We start from the raw sequence: 20,878 nt of genomic DNA on the forward strand, positions 1-20,878 counted from the left end.
ATTCATGAAACAAAAACTGATGTTTATCAGTGGCAATCATGCATAATTTAATAGCTCCATGGCTGTTGTAAATACATCCTCCCTTATTGCTAAAACCAGGGTATTAAATATTTATCTAGCCTGGGATTAAGATGGTGTTACATACAATACATCAAATGTGTCTAAGTTGACCACCTCAGGGCCAAGCTTCCTGTAAACAGAGTATACACTTCCTGAATTTAGGATGCTTGAGAACATGAGAACCCTCCAAAATTACTTCTGAGCTTGTTGTATTTTGCAATGCAATGGTAGAGTTAGTTTGGTTAGATACTGCCCGGATGGGTGAAGCTACTTAGGAATTCTTTATATAATCACAGAGAACCCAAACAGACACACGAGGAAAAGAAGGCAAGCACACAAGTTGTCATTTGCCATCCAGCTCAGAAATGGAGGTACTAAACATGGACACCTGGCTGGATCAACCAGCTAAAGGCAAAGGGCCAATTACATTAGTGTGCCATTAGGAAATGCCAGCTTAAAAGTCTAGGCATGTAATGATCAGGTGCATGCCCCGAGTGTGGGAGCTAAGGGTTTGCGTATGCGTCCATAAATATGTAATGTCAAAACATACACATGTGCTTAAATACATCGTACGTCACGGTTGAAGTCTAATGTGGCATCAAGGGTCACAAACACAAGTCAATGTAAAAGCCTTAGCTCAGCAATTCCTCTTAATACTTTTATGTACAGTGTAAACATGTTAATTTTACTACAGACAAAGAGGCATTGCCAAAGTCTAAAGGCACGTTCAAACCAAGAACGATAAATGCCAAGGTCTGTCATGACACTAGATTGCATTGGCTGATGGGTTGCTAATGCAAACTGATGATATTCACAGCATTAAACTACTTGCCACAAGCTGATTGGTTCATGTTGCATATGCAGCCAAGGAGCTTACTGCTTTAGCTGGTTAGCATTCACTAGAGCATTTCACAGTGCGCTTTCAGAGTTCCTCCACCTTCCCCAGCTCCACCTGTAAAGATCTGCTATGGGTTATTATATATGCTACTTGTGAAGCAACAGTATGTCTTAAATACTCACAGCTCCGTATCGGCATATGTATTGGCAGTAACAAGTTCCTGTACTTGCTTTGCAACAGCAGCAGCGTAGCAGATGTATTCCGCCAAGACCAAATACATTAACATTTGTCATATTCATTACCATGCTAAAGTCTTCCAAGATAGAACTATACAGATAAATATATTAGCATCCACACAAACGCACAACAACATTGTGTTTATTATACATGCAGTTTTGTTGTGTGCTGCTTCAGCTCTTTAAAGCAAAATGGATTCTGATTGTTTTTACTGTTCTTCAGCTGGAAAAAAGTTTTAAATGTGATTCTGACATTGTTGTTCTCTGCATTGTTATCGTTATAGTTGATGCTGCTATTCTTTTTTTATTTAGAATAATTTTTAAAACTAATTCTATATCATTAAAGATCATTAACGGGCCTTAAGACTATCCATTTAGGTGTCTAAAATGTTAAAGTCACATTTCTTCTTGGTAATTTCTAACTATTTGAATACATAATGATCTTTTGTATACTCTATAAATGCTTGTAAATAATACTGAGATGAGTATCTTGTCTTTATAGGCTATGAGGACATATTAAAAATATTTAATATATTTATAAAAAAACTAATTTTCTTAATATTTAATATCAGTCATAAAGTCTAAATTACATTAATTTGATTAACATGATTTTCTAAAATAAATAAACAAATATTTATCTTTTTTTGTTTTATTAGAAACACCTAAATTGAATACTGACATAAGCTTTCTCACCATTTACTTCCTATATTGCTCTTACTTGCAAAACCCATAATGCATTTGGAGATTTTTGAAGTTTTTAATAAGGTTTGGATGGATATATTAAGTTGTTTATTTGAAACTTTTGAAAGTTCTCCTTGCAAATTAAATATTTATTAGCCAGTCTATCATTCGCAGAATATGGTACGATGTATTCAGCGTCCACACTGATGATTCAGTGTGATGATGATCATGACAGCATTTTATAGACTGCCCAGAAATGGGGGGTAGATGAGGGGTTCAGAGTGTTACTGGAAAAAGAAGCTGACCGTAAACACACACACACTGATCACTTCACAGTGGCCTATTGCCCATGATTGACCTCTCTCTCTCATACGCACCAAACGGACAAGAACACACACTGAAAAACAGCAGCAGCTGGTGTACATGACACACAATCCTGGAACAGACCCGCAGAGCTGGTGCTGTTTTTCAGGAAAATAATGTAATGTGGGTATATTTCATGTTGTTTTCTCAGTCTACTGTTGCGCAATCCATGCTCAAGTTCAATCATTCTTCTAGTTAATATCACACTGTGCTTTTTGGTAGTCTAAATCATCTATGTACAAAGGGAAACTGCACTCCTCCCTGATCCATTTTGTGTATCTCAACCTACGTGACACCAAGAGTCGCCTAGAGATTAATGTACGCTGCTCCGCTGATTTTTGTTTGTCTTATCCCGTGCTTATGTTTCTCATTACACATCTTACATTTCAACCGGGTACATAATCCAACAAATGGCCTCAGTTGAATTCTGACATGCCATCAAAAAGGAATCCAACAGCAACAGAGTATTTACAGTGCTGGCGAACTATGGCTCCATTCCTGGGTTTGTGGATAACAGCGGGACACCTCAAGAATGGCATTCGCAGTGTGTGTTTTTGGAGAGGAGTGTGTGGTGGGAGAGAATGTGACGGCTGTGGGAAGAGAGAGGGGGCGAGCTTGGCTTAGGTGCTGTAGGGACGGAGAATAGGATTGGCCCCCGTACAGATCTTGTACATTGAGGCATCAAAGAACTTGCGTCGCTGCTTCCCACGATAGACACCACGCACCCTGTGAAATACATCCCACCCCCCGACAGGATCATGGATAAGTCACCATGTCCGCGCTCATTCTTTCTTGTTTAATGAAATTCCAAACTAGTCCTACTCTTCTGCTAGGAAAAAGGTCTTTGTGCATGTATCTTGTGAAGGCTTGTCTTAGGGTGATGGGAGAAAATGAGACAGTCAAACTGTTTCGATTTATACAGGTTTTGATCAACTCACCAGCAAGGTCTCAAACTGCCTGATAACCGAAACATCCTGTAATTGATAATTAGAGTGACGCCACTGACCTCATATTTCAGGTCCAAACTTAAATCATTGTGACAAAGAATTTATCTTTATAGCCACAGATTAAACATTAAATATAATGGGGAAAAGTTAAATGAATGCATATTAGCAATTCATTTAATTTTTTTTTAAATAATAATTGATTACTTTAAAATGTAGTTCAATTAATTAAATAATTCATAATTAATTTGTAAATTTTTAATGCATTTCTTTATTAACAACCTATATTTATTTACATTAAATTAAATTTTGTAGTAATAATGTAATTATTCATTTATTTTAAAACGGCAAAAATGTTTGTCAATTAAATTACAAAGTAAAAAATAACAATGTAAATAAATAATTATTTAAAATAAATAATATAATTTAAAATATATCTATCTATCTGTGTGTATGTATATATATATATATATATATATATATATATATATATATATATATATATATATATATATATATATATATATATTATATTTAGTATATATAGTTATTATTTAAATTATAATTATATATTTAAAGGATAACAATACAAAAAATGACAAATAATATAAAATACATATTTTAGATAAAAATAATATATGAATACATAAAAGTTAAATTATTAAAATATTTATAATAGAGCCAAATAGTGGCAAAGTAGACCAAATTCAACTGAACTTCAGCTTGAAAAAAAACTGCAAAAAATCTGACATATTTCTTAAGGGAGTGAGCCATTGCACCACGGTTGCAAAGTGTTGCTGTGGGTTGAGCAAATTGCCAAGTATCACAAGCCCTAAGAATAATCTATGTTGAAGAGAAGCAAGAGAACAACTGTTTTACAAAGCGCTATTGGTGTTTCTTCAAAATCGTTTCTTCAGGCTTAGCTTAGGGGGATTCGGTTAGGTGCTTTTCGTCTGAAAGAGCACGAGAGGCCTGGTTGGCGTCCCTTTTCTGGGCCTCTTTGTTGAGATGTTCTTGCAGCTGTGGAAATAGGAAATGGAGCTTGCCCTGTGGCCATGCTGGGATTGGGTGGGGATCTGGCCTCTGCATTCTAAAATTGCTTGCTATTCACTGTATATTCACAATCTGTTAAAACACAAATTTAACCATCTTTAACAATTTCCATTTGAAAAACTTTAAAATCAAAGTGCCTTCCACATAAGTCAAACTGTCTAATGGCTTCATGGCTAATGACCAATACGCTGATCTCATGCGCAATTCCTTTCGGTTCCACATTAAAGATGTCATGGGCAGAATAAGGTACAGGCCCACACATAGGCGCAGATCAAAACATTTCCATCTGATCTATGTCTTCAGAAAGAGCTCATTAGTTTCCAGTCACTTGCTGTGTGGGTCAGCACAACGTGCACCAGTTAGCACTGGCGCTAGTTAGCCATTTTCCGCCGTTGATGTGATCTGGAGTGCAATTTACCACGTCTTTCCGAGTCTATTCCAGCGAATCGGTATAATGATTCTTAGCGCAATGGCAAGCATCTAAGAGCTGTTTTGTCTCAGTGGGGTAAGAGTTCACTAGAAAAAAACAGAAACGTGTAAATACGTAGGTATACAGTTTTCCCCAACACCACTGAGAGTTTGCATTTTGATTTCAGCCTGCGCTCAGCACTCTTTCATCTTCATAATTGCTACAAATGAGTTGCTGCAGGTTTCTGTTGTGTTTTTGGCATTGCTGAAAGACTGAGGTGTTGGAAAGTTTATATCACAAGGTGGTAATTGCAGTATTGTCGGGATGTTTTTAGGTGGTTCCCCATGTTTAAGTCCCCAGACTAACTGTAATTCAAAAACAGCCTACAAAAAGAATGGAAAAACAAGCCAATGGAAAAATAAATTTGCTTTGTTTTTCATGCACAAATAATTACAGATGTCATTTTAATGAAAAACCTACGTATATACAACTGCTTTCATAACCCTTTTAATAAACCTAGGGGTTAATTCCAATTTTGTCTTACCCAAGAAAACCTTCGTTGGTGCACATTCACAGTCTTGACTTACGTCCATCCGATGATAATGAGGTAATGTTGAAATCCCTCATGGTCCAGACTTGATCAAATCCTGTTATGAGTCCAGTCCATCTGAGCCCAATGATGAAACACACAATCTGTCCAGTTCCAAACAAATTCACAGGTCTGTGAAATTTCATCAATGCAGTTCATCAACAAATTTCATCAATGCAGTCACAAGGTGAATGTCTCTGGCCGCCACGCCATCAGCACGCACAAAATGGCTCAAATCATCACAAATAATATAGCAGGGAAATTAAAAACACTTTAAGCAAAAAATAAAATAAAACAAGTGTTGTTCCGTTACACTTTGGGCCAAAAAAAAGCTCCAAAAAGCCAACACTTTTTCACGCACACTGAATTTACATGCTGCTCACGTAACTCACGTCATGACGTAACCTTAAACAAGCTCAACAGTCATTGGCCAGCAAAAATACACTTGCATTAAATTTATTATGTCAGTGGATATGAAACGAAAAAAATTATAATAAAATATTTACATGTAAATATTCTGCATTATTACAAACAAAGCATATTTTAGGGGTCCCTACACTTAACTAATATAAAGCAGAGGTGGATCTGTGAAGGGAGCCACTTCCTGTATGCTTTAAGATCTAAAAGTGTTTAACCTGGTTAATATCTACAGGCCCACAAACATTTTCTATTTTGAGGAGAATATCTGAAGAGCATGCATTGAACAGAGCTGAAAGCACTATATTCTTTTAAATAACTGAAAGCACAATGAAATTAGCTATTTTTTAATGAATGAGCATGCATGGGGCAAACAATGAGCGGAGCTTATGATTTATGGGCGTTCCAACTCTGCAGAAACTTCTGCGGAATTTTCAAGGTATGCATTCACTTAGAATTCTTTGGAAGAAAAACAGAATGCATCAAATCACCCCAGAAGGACTGGAGAGATTAGAACACAAATATAGTGAAAAGGGTTCTGAGAAGAAAGAAAGAAAGAAAGAAAGAAAGAAAGAAAGAAAGAAAGAAAGAAAGAAAGAAAGAAAGAAAGAAAGAAAGAAAGAAAGAAAGAAAGAAAGAAATGTTGGTGAGATATTAAAGTTTACCACGAATTAGTCAGGCTGAATTTTTTTAGTTAAACACAATGCTTACTACTCCAAAGAAAGCTGCGAGGCATCAGCATCCATGTCCCTGTGGACCTGCCATTGCGACACAATTATTGCAACACTGCAGAGCTTAATAATACAGCCCTGTGAGTAATTCTAAGCAGATGGAGAGAAACAAGGTCACGTGTGGGCACATCTAAGCACCCATTCTCCACTCAGTGGTGTAGTTCCAAAGATGAATGCTGTATATTTCCTTACACACACACCTGAGATATTACAACCAAACTAAAAAAAAATGGCCCCAAGCTTTCCACAGACGTTTAAAACACCTGTATTTGGCTAAGGAAAATAACAATTGCAATGTTGAGTATTCAAAAAGATTCTCAAATTTGCAAAGACTTTTGAAAACCTTTTTGAATGAAAAAACTGGCACTGGCTTCTCCTTGGCACTACTACATGCTCTCTGAGTTGCTGCTGGATTCTTTTTAATCTACTGAATGTTGTAGCACTGGAAACCTCAGCCTAGTTCTTAGAATGTGTCTCACCACAACCGGTATTCTTAGAGTCAAGGGCTCATGTCACGGTTGTATCAAATATTCTCTCTAAAAAAGACTAAGTGCAAAATGACATTTCAAGACCTTTCACACTTTGCTTTGATGATCTTTTCACTATATGTCAATTTACTTTAGAGTTAAGAACATTCATTAAGACATAATCTAAGGCATAATCTAAGTCATAAAAAGCTTGTTTTGGGAATTCCTGCAATAAAATAATGCATATTTCTGTACTGATATGTCTAATTTGACTTGACAGATTTTACTTGAAAATGCTACATTTAAAAAATAAAAATCAAATATAAACAAATAAATTTAAAGCAAAAAAATTAAATAAATAGAAACTAGATTATAGTTCTTTCTTTTGTCTTTAAAAAAACTGCAATGAGGCATTATTTTAATAGTTAAAATTCTTTAAACAAATGCATTTCAGCAATGTGTGCATGAGCAGCTCTACGATAAACCAGCCATGTGAGAACTCTGGTGGTATGGCGTAATCATTTCTGAAGAACATCTGATGAGCTTCTTCGGGGTTTGGTTTAACACTATAACAATGGAAGACTTTATCACATGTGTGCAAGCATAGACTGAGGAACTCACACATGCCTGCATCAAAAAAAAAAAAAAATCATTCACACAAAAAAAAAAATAAACATGCACACAAACACAAATCAACATTTGAAATCATTACATCTTCACAGTTAATCCTCACTCTGTGAAGTTCCACATTTTATTGGTGCATGATGTCATATGCACACATTGGCAAGTGCGCACACCCCCTCGTGCACACTGCCACCCCCAACTTCCCTATGTCCCAAATTTCTCTTTCACTAAGCTGACACAGACATTCTTACTTCTGCATGCTTAAACTTTATCAATGGTGAGTTGTTTCATTAAAATGACCTTTCAATAAACAACATTTAAACCTCTAAAGAAAAACGCCTGTTGTGTTTGTCATTGAGCAAAACTCAATTGCACAGCTGAGGTAATGATTTCCTGTTGAACGCAACAGGATTATATTTGAGTTTCTCAAGAACTGCTTCACTGTGGCTTGAAAGCCAAGTGACCAAAGGTTTAAAGAGACACGTCTCGAATCAGTTGACTGAGGCAGGAAGCCAACCTCAGCTAGTACTTGGAAAGGCTTTTCTTCGTACAACAGCCTACAGTTCTAATTAAATGCCAGATAAAAGGGATTTCTGAACCGCTAAACCCAAAAAAAGAATGAAAGCAAAAGTTGCCTGACATGCATACATCTATAGGGCACAGAGCATGTATATTTAGATATATGTCATATATGACGTTACTGTTTCTTTCTATGGAATCTAATTATGCAGCACAATAAACTAAGAATATATTATGAGATTATGAGAATATATTATGAAACTACTTTAAAACTACTATAAATTTTGCTTTAAAACTATCATAGAACAACAAATAATTCAATGTAGTACATGTCAGCACAGCAACAAATAAATGAATAAATAAATACAAATATAAATAAATAAATATCTTTGATTTCAAAGCTCAGGAGACTTAAAATTAATTTACATTTATTTTAATTACAATAAAATAAAACTAGAAATCTATGGTCTAAGGCATAATTTTTTATTTCATTTTATTTTAGTACAAAAATAACTAAATCTGAAATACAAATGATTTGATATAGACATAATTTAACTATATAGACATAATTGAAATATAAAAATGGCAAAAACTAAAATAAAATGGCAAACTTCTAACTAAAATGGCAACGAAAAGGAAATATAAAAATTCAACATCATATCATTAATAACATTAATAGTGTATATATATAACTATAATTTATGTGTATAGTAGCTAAAATGCTTTCAGTTCAATGCAAACAATTTGATCATAATTTAAAAATTGCAAAATTACGTTTATATTTTGATGTATTATAGATCATGAGATCACTTCTTTATTATATAAATAAAGCCTCATCTGTAAAGCATGGTGGAGGTGGTGTCATGGCATGGGCATGCATGGCTGTCTCTGGAACAGGCCCTCTCTACTTTACACATTTTATACACAATGCATAAAAAGAATTTTAAAAACTTGTCTTGTATCATGAAGAAATAAATTGTTATTATTAGACATACATTTCCCAGTCACAATGATCAATACAATTCAGACTGAGAAGTGACATACTGCATTTAGAAACTAAAGTTGTAAATATTTTCCTCAGATAGAATCAAGAAAACATCATCCACCCAGGAAAAAGTCATGTGCTCTGTTGATGACCTTCACTCTGTGATGACATCAAACTCGCATCTTTGTATTTCTGCAGCATCTGCATTTCCAGAGGCAGAGCATTGTCTGCACTTCTGCTTTTTGATATCATCAGCCTCTGAATGCCTCGTTTCATATTTAAATGTGCAAGTAACACCCTAGTCGAAGGGGAAACTCATTCTCCAAACATCAGCATGTAGGCACATCAACCACAGGTTGAAGTTTATAGGTGTATCACGACACATTTGACAAAAGTGAGTAATTTTGATTGCACATAGCATACAACCACACAAAACACTGGCTTGTGCTGAACACAAAACGTGTTTTTTTCTGTAGCTTCAAAAAGGACCTATACTATCGCCCCTGGTTCAGCCCCACGCATCTGTATGAGTCAGTCTGTGCAAATGAAGGGAAACATCCCTTCATGGCCTCAGAGCAGAGGGACATGTTTTTTGAAGGCTTGTTTATTTTTGTATCACAAATGAATCATCGGTCATGCATTTAACTCTTTCTGTTCTAGTTACACGTCTTTGTTCTCGAAAAATCATCATACGCTCTCAAAAAATAAAAAGGTTTTTTTGCCATAAAAGAACCATTTGTGCTTCCCCAAAGCAGCTTTCAATGATTTCTTCATATTTTTCTTAATTTGAAGGACATTTGAATAATCTAAAGAACTTTTTTTCCATTGTAAACAACATTTTGTTCAATAAAAAGTTCCATGGATTTTAAAAGTTCATTATGGAACCACAGCTGTCATGATGCAAACAAGTGTGCACAGAAATACATATTTCATGCACACAGATTCTGCAGGAGAATTACATAATGTGTGTTCTAGACAGCTTAATATGTGCCATTTTCATTTCCTAGAGATTTATATAAGTGCAATGACCTGCATGAACTCTGATTAACCAATGCAATTCAGCCTCCTGCTGTCTAGAAAAAAAAGGGGATTACACAAATGGGTTCGATATGATCTGACAAGTAGACAGATTGCATAAGCTGGGGCCATTTAGCTTCAACCGGAAGGTACGAAGACCTTAACAAGTCTGCCGCATGTTGGCATCTGGTTGGTTCATTAGCGTATGGGCATAATTTGAATTCTGCTTGGCAACAGTGGTGGTAATCATTGTTTGTACAGGAACCGGGGTGAGAAATGAACTGAAGGTGATAAAATTGTGGGCACAGGGATAAAATTGATGCCGGATGTCACAATGGACAGTGGCTGGAGCCGCCACATGAAAATAGAGAGAAAGTTCAGAGAGAGTGCAGGCCTCTGCTGTAACCGAGGGGAAAGTTCCCCCCCTCCAATCACCAACCCCGGCAGGGTTACATTCTTTCATCTGAGTTCACCGCCACACTTCCAGAAAGGAGCGTACAGACAAAAAAGAGAGACCGTCTGTTCCACGGACATAATCTCTGTAAGAGGCAAAAAAAAAAAAAAAAAAGAGAAAGAGAAAGAGAAAGAGAAATATAGAAACTTTTCATAGGAAAGAAAATACAAATCTCATTTTAATAGAGACTGTTTTTCCTAACAAGGTAAAATCTAGAGCAAATGGAAACTTCTGCTTAGGTCTCCTGCTTTTCAGATTGTTTCCCTGAGAAAAAGATCTCAGTGCCACAAACTGCATTCATATACGAGACTGATAACGGCAATCGAAATTTCAACATGAACTCAAACATTTCTCATTAAATTCTTCCAGGACCGAATTATCTGAGGTATATGCATATGCAATCCCACTGCTTTTATAACTCCATAATCACATATATGCCAGCAGTTGTCTCATTTATAAGTTTATTTCCCCCTAAAACTGTTTAGTTAAAATTATCTAACTAGCTCATACAAATACGTTTTGGTTGAAAATTGCAAGAATTAATTGTTATAGTCTTGGTAGCATGAGTAAGAATCTGTTAAAATTTACATGAAAAAAAAAATTGTAGACAATGAGTATTTTGGCATATGCATTACCATTCAAAAGTTTGGGGTCATTACATTTTTTGATGTTTTTGAAACAAGTAATTTATGCTTACCAAGGATGCAAGCATTTGATCAAAACATACAGTAAAAATGGTAATTGTGAAATATTATTACAATGTAATATGTTTCAATTTTAATACATTTTAAAATGTAATTTATTTCAGTGATGCCAAGCTGAATTTTCAGCATCAGTCTTCAGTGTCACATGATCCTTCAGATCATCATCATTCTAACATGCTGATTAGGTGCACAAACATTTTTTATTGTGAATGTTAAAACCATACTACACTTTTGTTTCAGGATTCTTTGATTAATAGTAATTTCAAAAGAGAAACATTTATGTGAAACAGAAATCTATTGTAACATTTCTGTCACTTTTGACCAGGTTAATGCATCCTTGCTGAATAAAAGTGTTAAAAAGCCTTCTGACCCCAAACTTTTCAATAAAAGTATTAGCTCCTGTATCTTGCAAAATTTCTTTAAAGAAAGAAATATCTGCTGAAAATGTGTGGAATATATCTTTATGTTTTTAATAAATGAAAAGATTTAATATATATATATTTGCAAACGTTAACATTTTAAATCATACAAATCCAAAAATTGTATAATTAAAAAACAATGTCTGAGTTTTGGACCAGTGAAAACATTGGCAGAGCAAGTAGAATCTGCAGTACTGGCCCAACTGGGAGGGCAGAAGAAAAATCCTTATTAAGTCAAGTCTCTATTTAGCCTGCTGAGCAACCTTTGAGCAATAAAACTCTCTTCTTGGATAGACAGAGTCAGTAAAAAGAGAAACGCTGTTAAAGAATGCGAAGCGATACACCAGAGAAAGTCAAACCTCTGCCCACGGAGACAGAGTGGGTGATGACCGTGGGAGGTTCAGATGTAAAGACTGCCCCCAACCTCAGTCCTACAAACAGCAGAAAAAAGGAAAGATTTTTACAGCATTAGCTCATGGGCTGGAGGCCTTCTGGAAGTGCTTTTCCGCCTTCCCCCTTTCTTCTCCCCCAGTTGCTCTCTAATCAGCCCTCTCTTCCTCCGCCATCCGCTTCCCTCGACACCCACACCCCCTCCAACACAGATCTACCACCCACGCACATGCCTCCATTTTTTCCCCCTCTTCCTCTGTTGGAAAGGTTCAATGACCTCTCTTTTTCTCTCGTTCACTTTTCGTCTCTCTGTCTATCAGCTGATCTTAGCCCGACCTCCAAGAGAAGAATGAAAGGAATGCATTGACGTGGGCGTAAAGAGAATCTGGCTTTGTTATTGTGGGAATCACGTAGGGGAACATTTTAGGAGCAGAGGAGCTCAAAAATCTATCTGAGAAACAGAATGAGGCGTTTAGACTTCACAACTGTAAAACAAAGTTAAGGTAACTTTAAGGTCACAGCAGTGTCACTGTTTTGAATCAGACCTCCATGGTCCACTCGTGGACTGTATCAAAACATTGACAAAACTGTGTCCTCCTAACCTATCTAGAAGTCTTTCTCTGGAGATATTGAGGTGCCAGAAAGGCTAATTAGCAAGAAAGTTCCAAACAATAAAGTGTTTACTTGCACTTTCTTACACAAAGTCCCTGTTTCAGGGTGTTGTGCGAATAGAGATGGTGAGTGTGATCCTTGATAAAGATGTTTTTAATGCCAACACAAAGAGGTTGGTGACCACATCAGAGATAAAGGTACAGAACAAACTATTTTCCTTAACAAGCTTGGTCGTATTTATACAGGCAATTTTTCCACAAACTAGTCAAAACATGATCATTCAGAGGATATTTTAAGATTAAAAGCATTACTTTTCCTCCCACCAAAAAGCAGGTTAACCAACTGAACGTGACTGAAGTTGTTCATTTGCTGTTAATCGGTTGAAAGGAGCGGTTTTAGTGCTCAAATATGCCCCGCTGAGACCCTTACAGTTAGTTTGGATATCTGATTTTGTTCTCCTTTTGCAGGGGAATACCAAAAGGGGACTTTCAATCTCTCAATGTTCAGCTAGTAGGTAAACAGAACAGAGAGAACTCTGCAGAAAGGGGGATTTTTTACTTTTGCATTCATTTGCATTCGCGTCAAAACAGTATTTTGGTCCTTTTTTCATTTGGCTAAAAATCGAGTCTTGAAACCTTTGAAATGTACATCGAAATCGCCGAACAGACGCTGTGGGAGTTCGTTCTTGCTTTCATAATGAGTGATGAGCGCCGCAAAGATTTCGAATGGAAAAAAGGGTAAAACTTTGATCACAACAACTTGTGGTGGTTAATGATAAAATGGAAATGCTTTCCATCCTTAAACAGGACAAGCATTCCATTCAGGTTAACCTTAACGAAGTGTCACTTTCAAATAGCTTACCGTTAATCATTACATTAAGCGACTTCCCTTCCCACCACCGACACATCACTGCATGCATTACATCATGTGAGGCCCATTCAGAGCAGGAACGGGAGTGGGTCTCAGATATGTCCAGGGCATTGTGCTAAAGAACGTGACGGAGGTCAAACTGAAAAAGTCCCGCTGTCGGCGACAACGATCCCACTATTGAGTTGAATGGAAGGAAATACAGCATCGGTCAGGCGGGTGTGTGAATCCTGTCTGAAAATGGAAGCCACATGACGGAGGTCAAGATTCCATGGCAGAGTCACCGCTCTGCGGTTTCCTCTCTCAGCATAACAAGCGCACACTTTAGAAGCCTTGTGTCTTGTCATGGATCCCCAGTTAGCGAGCAAGCATCGTTCTTTTGTCTAGTCAGCCTGCAGGACAGCACTGTTCACAGGACACAAGATCATTAGTCATAAACACACTGAGAAACTCTGAACTTCAGTCATCAATTAGCCATCTCTGTTAACACTTTGTAAGTGTCTCTAAAGAAACCCAAGAGAATGAAAGCCACGCTGGAGTTATGCACTGCGCCGCGACAGATCGGGCCCGTGGGGTCTCACCCCTAAATATCAAACAGCTGTGTGAGAAAGCAAACAACAGCGCGAGCCTCCAAGAAGACTGAAGGAAGAAAGGAGCCAGTAGACAAACAGTCAGATGGGGCAGTCGAGCTCTTAAGTGTTGCTATGCGTCTCTCTCTGTTCCCAAGTCTTCGCCCCTCCTGCTCCTCCTCCTGATCAGCATGCAGAAGAAGGGGAGATGAAGGGTCCCCCTGCAGGCTGCCTGCATGCTAAATCACCCATCTGCCACCTCTGTCCCTGGAGCCAAACCCCCATTCTTCCATTGGAGCCCCGTTTGTGTGTGTGAATGACTTTACTTCTCTGTGTACTTGTGTGGTCTTCCAGACGGCTCTTTGATGGGATGCTCTACCAAGTTGTGTTCAACAAAGAACTAAGAATGTTTATTGAAGAAAAATCTAGAACGAATATGAAAGTTCCAAATAATCCAGTCATAGGCAATAATGCTGGAGCTGTAATTTTAAAAAATGCAAATGCATAAGTAAACTTAAAATACATTTTATTTATAATCATAATGTGTTGCTTTGTGAATATGCAGTATTCTACTAGCTGTTGTTAAAAGCTGATAAATATTTAAACTAATATAGAAAAGTTTGACTAATATATTCTATTCCACTGAAATGTTATTTTCACCATTTTCGAGTAAAACAAAATAAAAACTGTGATTAAAATCACAATGTAATGGACGCAACGACAAATCATTTCTTCCATAAATGACTGAAACAGACTATTGAGAAAAAACAAAAACAAAAAAACTTTCAAGTTATGGAAGATCGAGTTATGACTTTTTATAGGTCTAAAAATAAAAAATAAATAGAACACTGAAATAGTTGTATGGATGAAATGTTCACAATAAGCTCAAAAACATGCATTTAGGATAGATAAAGGTGAATTTCCATTTCACACAGTATTTAAAACAAAAACGGTGTTTGCACTCGCCACTGAACCAGCAAAATCATTCAATTATAAATTGGAGTTCTGCCTTCGGGTCAGCAGTAGAAAAACCAAAGAAGTCTGCACAACTTCTGTAAATAAATCTACTATACATGTTGTAGTCAATGCTGTTATGTTACCTAGCAACTAACAGCATGCATGCCTTTTCTTCAAGCAGATTTTAATAACCCTCAAAAATGTCTGAAATTACACAAGCATGAGAACCATTCAGTTTCAGCAGAGGGTGAAAAAAATGTAACTGCTTGGTGGATTTCCTGCACTGTTTGTGCAAGTTGATTATTGCAGCCATGACCCATGTCTAGACATCTAATTTCTCCCATCAGTGAGAAAATTGCTTCAGTATTGACAGTGTGCCAAACACCCTGGCACAGTTGAGCTCAGGCACATTCACCTACACGGGCCTGGCATGCTTGATACCTAAGGTCTGTATAGATCCAATGTATTCAACCCTAGTGGAATGGTTTTAAAGTTATATGTTATGTGTGCTACATTCACAGTACTATGAATCTTGCGTGTTTGAGGTGAACACATGCTCATGTTCCCATTTGGACAGAACATGAGAAGACTACGTGAGCCGCGTGAGAGTTTTCCACATGGCTTCCCACTACATCGCATTACACTGGAAAGTGACAGAGCTCCTTGCTTTCATCTTCACCATCAGAAAGGTGCTTCAGTCCCACCTGCCATCATCAAAGGACCGATCCAACCCGCAAGGGATGATAGAATCACTCTCCGCCCCAAAACCAAGCTGTCTCTGCCTCTAGTATCACCAGTGCCACCTATTCTACACTTCAGATGTTTATCTGGCCATGTTATCTGAGCTAGTAGTGCATTCAAGTCCTCCTGGGAATTTCATATTTACAAGTTGGGAAGTCGTAATTACAACGTCAGATGCGTTCAAATCATTTTGGTGCAAGATGGCATGGGAAAGAAACAGCTATTCACCTTATTACAGAATGATTTTGAAACTGAATTTCACTTTGAAAATGAATTTTGATATTTCAAGGTAGCAAAACTGTTTTAAAGAAAGTCCAGAATTTCCCCACTCAAGACATTGTGGTGAGGTTCATGTGTTCAATTTCTAAATATGATCTTTCTGATATGACTTCAATGCACCATAACACTTGCTTTGTTTTTTCATCATGAACGCACTCTGAAAGCCCTTCTGATACTTCCACCTGAAACAGTTTGAGTAAAAACGTACGGCATCCTTTCTCATCTCAGAACTTTTACAGTCAGATTTAGGTGTTTTTGCTACTTGTTTTAGTATGTCTTCATGGGTCTTCTTCCCTACCTTGACTAGAGAATGGTCATTTTAAACTTGTAGATTCATTTGAGCACTGTTGGTGACAATACATCCACACAGACTTTGGAACAAGCATCAATTCCAGTAATCGTTAAACTGATGTAATTCATACTGAAATGTACCCACAAGTAATCACAAGGCTAAAATTACAACATGCGCCTGATGGCTGGTTGGCTCTCAAAGCTCTGCTGTTCAAGCATTCAGCTCCCCAGCTGTGTTCAGCCTGCTGGGAATGTGCTTTTGGCTCCCTTATAACTAACCCACACATCCCCGTCCTCATCCAAGCCAGGGGGTTGTGTCTCACACTTCCTGTTCAGATCTCTAACAGTACAGTTTTTAACAGGACTGATGTTGTAAGATAAATAGGAAAACTGATGTCTTTTTGTATCAGCTCTATCCCTAATCCAAATAAACAGCACTCTGTCAGCAAGGAAATTCCCCCAACAGCAGGCTGTCCAGCAGTACCATCTCAGAGTATCAGAGTCACTGGAACAGATGGGACAGTAAAAAGAGAATGAAAGCAAGGAGGTGGCATCACCGTTGTTATTCACAGTGATTCCCACACATAGACTTTACCTGGGCGGGTCGATTAACTAGTGGAAAATCTCCCCTCGCCCTGCGCCTTTCGTACTGCTTGTTCTGTGTGCTCAAGAACTGTCGACACTCCCACAGACAATCTCCAGCGTTTCCCATACGTTGATTTATTTGTGGCGGGCCGCAACAATATCGACCGGCCGCTGCCATCTGCTCCCACGTCTCACACACACGAGCGGGACTTTAGCACAACATTTAGCAACTTTCAGACCCTTTTGGCGTATTTTTTCCCATAACAGGTACATACTGACAAACCTAGCGACTTTTTTGAAAAAACCTTAGCTATCGTCCAGTTGGAAGATGTCTCCAGTACTGCCCGCGAGCGTGAGGTCTGACTCTCCCGGCGCAGCATCGCTTCTCTCTGCGTCTGTTCTGAGCATTGAGCGGCAGAGAAACAGCGCTTTCAGTTGGCTGCAAAATTGTCAATAAATCATTTACAAAACAGCGTTTCCAAGCACCTGTCGCTTACTGACTATTTGGACTTTTAAATGTGAATATAATTAATCTGTTAATATGCGCTTAGTTTGTTACTCAGATGCAGGCAGTGCGCTGAATGAGACAAAATAGTAATATAGCCAAAACCACCACATATAGTCGCTTTTTAGTGTAAGTTAGATGTATGTTGATTTTATCAGACAATGTTGCCATTATAAAACAGGATCTAAGGAATATAGTGAGAGTGATTCCTGCTTAGCATGTAGTATTAATGGGTCGTGTTTACTATTTATACGTGTTTTATGTATGACAACAGAAAATATAACGTGAACAACTTTATTGGGCATTCAGTTGTATAACAGTATATGAGTGACATTTCATAGAGTAGAACAGATCTGAAGTGCTAAAACCCGTCTGAACGGTCTGAACACAAACTTGATGCAATGACATCATAAATATGCAAATTAATGTGATGTCACCTGCCACCACAAGTCTCACAAAATCCTGTGGGAAACACTATAGAATATCAAATTACCATTGTCTATAAGCAGTGTAATTTTCACCACGGTAATATAATTATACCAATAGAATGTCAAAAGTAAGGTAAGCTTCTTATTTTGAAAGATCATAATACTTTAATTCAATGAGGGCACATTAAATTGATCAAAAATTAAGAAAAATTAAGATGCATATAAATGTCAAAAAAAGATTTGTGTTTCAAATAAATACCGTTTATGACTCTCTATTCATTTAAGAATCTTGAAGAAAAGTATCACGGTTTGCACAAAAACATTAAGCAACTGTTTTCAACACTGATAACAAGAAATGTTTCTCGAGCACCAAATCAGCATCTCTCTGACTCAAAGAACCCACGTTTTCAGAAGTTCATATTTGATGTTAGATATCAGCATTAAATGTTATCTAGTAGCTTGATAAATCATGCAGGCCAGCAGAACAACCAAAAGTTTCTGCATTCCCAGCATGCCTGTTCTGTCATTGCATGACTAGAAAGAATGTCTCATCTTTTGCCTGACATCTGATTGGACCATAATGAATCTATAATAGGGTGTGTTGTAAGGAAAAAAACATTTAGTGTTGAGGTTACCCGCCCTATCAAATATGAATGAGCACAGGTTCTCTGCTGACAAGTGTGGAGAGAAGCAGTGCTAATGCATTTTAGAGCTGTAGCTCATTGTCACATGTTCAAGCTGTAACACGTGAAGCCCTGCACTGCGTGTAGACTTCACCTCCACTCTGCTGAATGGGAAACGAGACGTATTTTCAAACCAGGTCCACAAAATGACATTTCACAAAATAGATCTAGTTAAACATGCCTTAATGAGTCTTAAATTTAAAGGCAGGCTACTTATAACATTAACAGGCAGAGACTGCCTCTTTCCCAATGTACATGAATAATTCAAGCTGCGTTGTATGAATCTAAAACATATATAATTACTGTTTGACTTATCTTAGCTTTGATTCTGCCATATCAGGACCCAGCACTGCTCAAACTTTGTGCTATCTTGAAATAACATCTTATTAGCATTCAGCAGGGGTTCCTTGGTAACACATTGTGCGAATAACTCCCCATTCTGTAAACCAGAAATTATAGGACGTTGATAAAAAAAGTCGCAATGAATTGGAAGTAACGACAGATCTTTTCGTCCGCATTGGGACCAAGTATGTAAGTGAGAGGTCTACCATTTTCAGTTCAATGCCCTGGGAGAGCAGTTAAGTTAGGACACATATTGTACAAGAAGTGCGTGGTTTTGGAAACTTCTGTTGGCTAGTGTTGGACGGGTGGTAGAAACGGTTTTTGGGGGATAAGGAGGAGATCAACAGGGCCTGTGGTGCCCGGAGCAAACCAAAAAGCAGATGGCAAGCGACGGACAGGGCTGACCCTGAGGCACCCAAAGGGGGAAATACTTGGCTTCAGCCCTGAACTGCTTAAAAGCCACCAAGAAACTTGTTCCCTCCAGACAAAAGAGGAGACAAGAGCAGTGCATTGTTGGACATGCTGAGCCACGCTTATGCCAAACAAGCACTGAGAGACAAAGAGTACCCCAACACTCTTCAGTCCAACGTTGAGTCCTCAAGCTAAAAAAAAAAACCCTGCAGTTCAGCGAGGAGGATCAGGGTGAATTCTTCAAAACAGCAGCCTGAGGAGGAAAGAAAATGGATAAATAAAGGCTTTGGTTTAATGTTAAGACATGGAGACCCTCTAAAGTCAACTTGAAAAACAAATTACAGAAAACTGAAAGCACTAGAGGCATGACAGTATGAAATGAAAGAACCCATACTGTACTCTGCACTTGCTCTAATTCCATTAACAAAATCCAAACCTACCCAAACTCTTTAAGATGCCAGTAGCAAAAGCTCTGCAGCATACGATCCCATCTCATCACACAAATTCCTGTGTTCGCAACATCTACAGCACATAGTGAGCGGACTTTTGTTAATCATTCTTGAGCCTTTGCCTGGGTTTTATGGGTTTTATTGCACGGCGTATGTCACATGTTTGTGACAGTGCATGGCTTCTTTTAGGGGCAGATACACAGATGTGGGTTTACTGCAAAGGGCTCCTATGTGCCAACTGTCAACGCTGACAACTTTTGTGTGGGAGGTTGAATCAGTTGCGATCGAGAGAGGAACGAGTTGTTTTCCTCTGAAATGTAATCCGATTTGTGTGCCCGGCGGACGATTCCAATTCAACAGAAGGAAGAAAGCATCTTGTGGGCAAGCAGGTGACAATGTTTACCTCCAATCTGATAGCCAGAGGAGGCAACAGAGTTCCTGACTGTGTGCAAGTAAACTCATAACAACATTTTCACTAATCGATGAGCTTGCGGAGCACGACCCGCACACCAAACAGTGAGTGTTTGTTGATGTATGTGAGCAATACCAAGCAAGCGAGATCTCCTACAGTGTGCCCCCATTTTTGTGTATATATCTACTGCTCTCTGAAAAGATAATGATCTGGTCATTAATCTAATGTGTTGGCGGTGAAGGGCCACTGAGTCCACCAGGCCAGACAGATGCCCCAAACCAGGAATTAGGACCATATATGTTGGCAAACTTCCATAAGCATGTCCCCTTCCTCCTTTGTCTTTGTTTCTATATTCTACAGTGAACAGGTACAAAGGAAAAAAGGTCTGTGGAAAAGAAATTTTGAAATCACAAAGGCACATATCAAAGGGTGAGGAAAGTCAAAATCAAAATTGCAGCATCAAAGGCAGACAAAACTCAAAACCAATACAAAGGCTGTCTGATCAGCAAGCACAGTCACTTTGATCAATCACAAGTCAACTTATCCAAATAACTAGGAGTCCACAAACACAAACAGAGTGCATCCAAACTAGGATGAAAGCAAGCCAGTTACAGACATGGAAAACAATAATCTGTGATTTACATTTTAGCTTTAATAACAGGTAAATGTGATTTCTGTAGTCTGTTTGCAATTCATTAACCAGAATCTTTTCAAAAGGCACAATGAAACGGAGATAGCGACAAAATACTGTACATCTGAGTGTACCAAATTTTCAGGAAAAACAAATGGCGGGGATTTGGTTCCATCCATCAGTTGTTGACTAGATGTTTCGATGTGGGCATTGCAC

General features: G+C 37.9%; 1 protein-coding gene across 3 annotated transcripts in view; it reads right to left on the minus strand.

Moving 5' to 3' along the window:
* The window catches only part of LOC306864883 (apoptosis regulator Bcl-2-like), a 50,174-nt gene that overhangs the window by 20,980 nt on the left and 8,316 nt on the right, over window positions 1–20,878 (minus strand). Inside the window, exon 2 of one of the 3 annotated variants that reach the window (XM_079409158.1) lies at window positions 5,172–5,277. The exons of 1 other annotated variant lie outside the window; for it this stretch is intronic. In XM_079409158.1, the coding sequence (XP_079265284.1) occupies window positions 5,172–5,277 (106 nt within the window). Of the gene's footprint in view, window positions 1–5,171; window positions 5,278–17,587; window positions 19,424–20,878 lie in introns of those variants that run through there. One more of the 3 variants, XM_079409160.1, reaches the window with a different exon arrangement.

Source organism: Barbus barbus, assembly GCF_936440315.1.
Source record: "Barbus barbus genome assembly, chromosome: 46".
Taxonomy (NCBI): domain Eukaryota; kingdom Metazoa; phylum Chordata; class Actinopteri; order Cypriniformes; family Cyprinidae; genus Barbus; species Barbus barbus.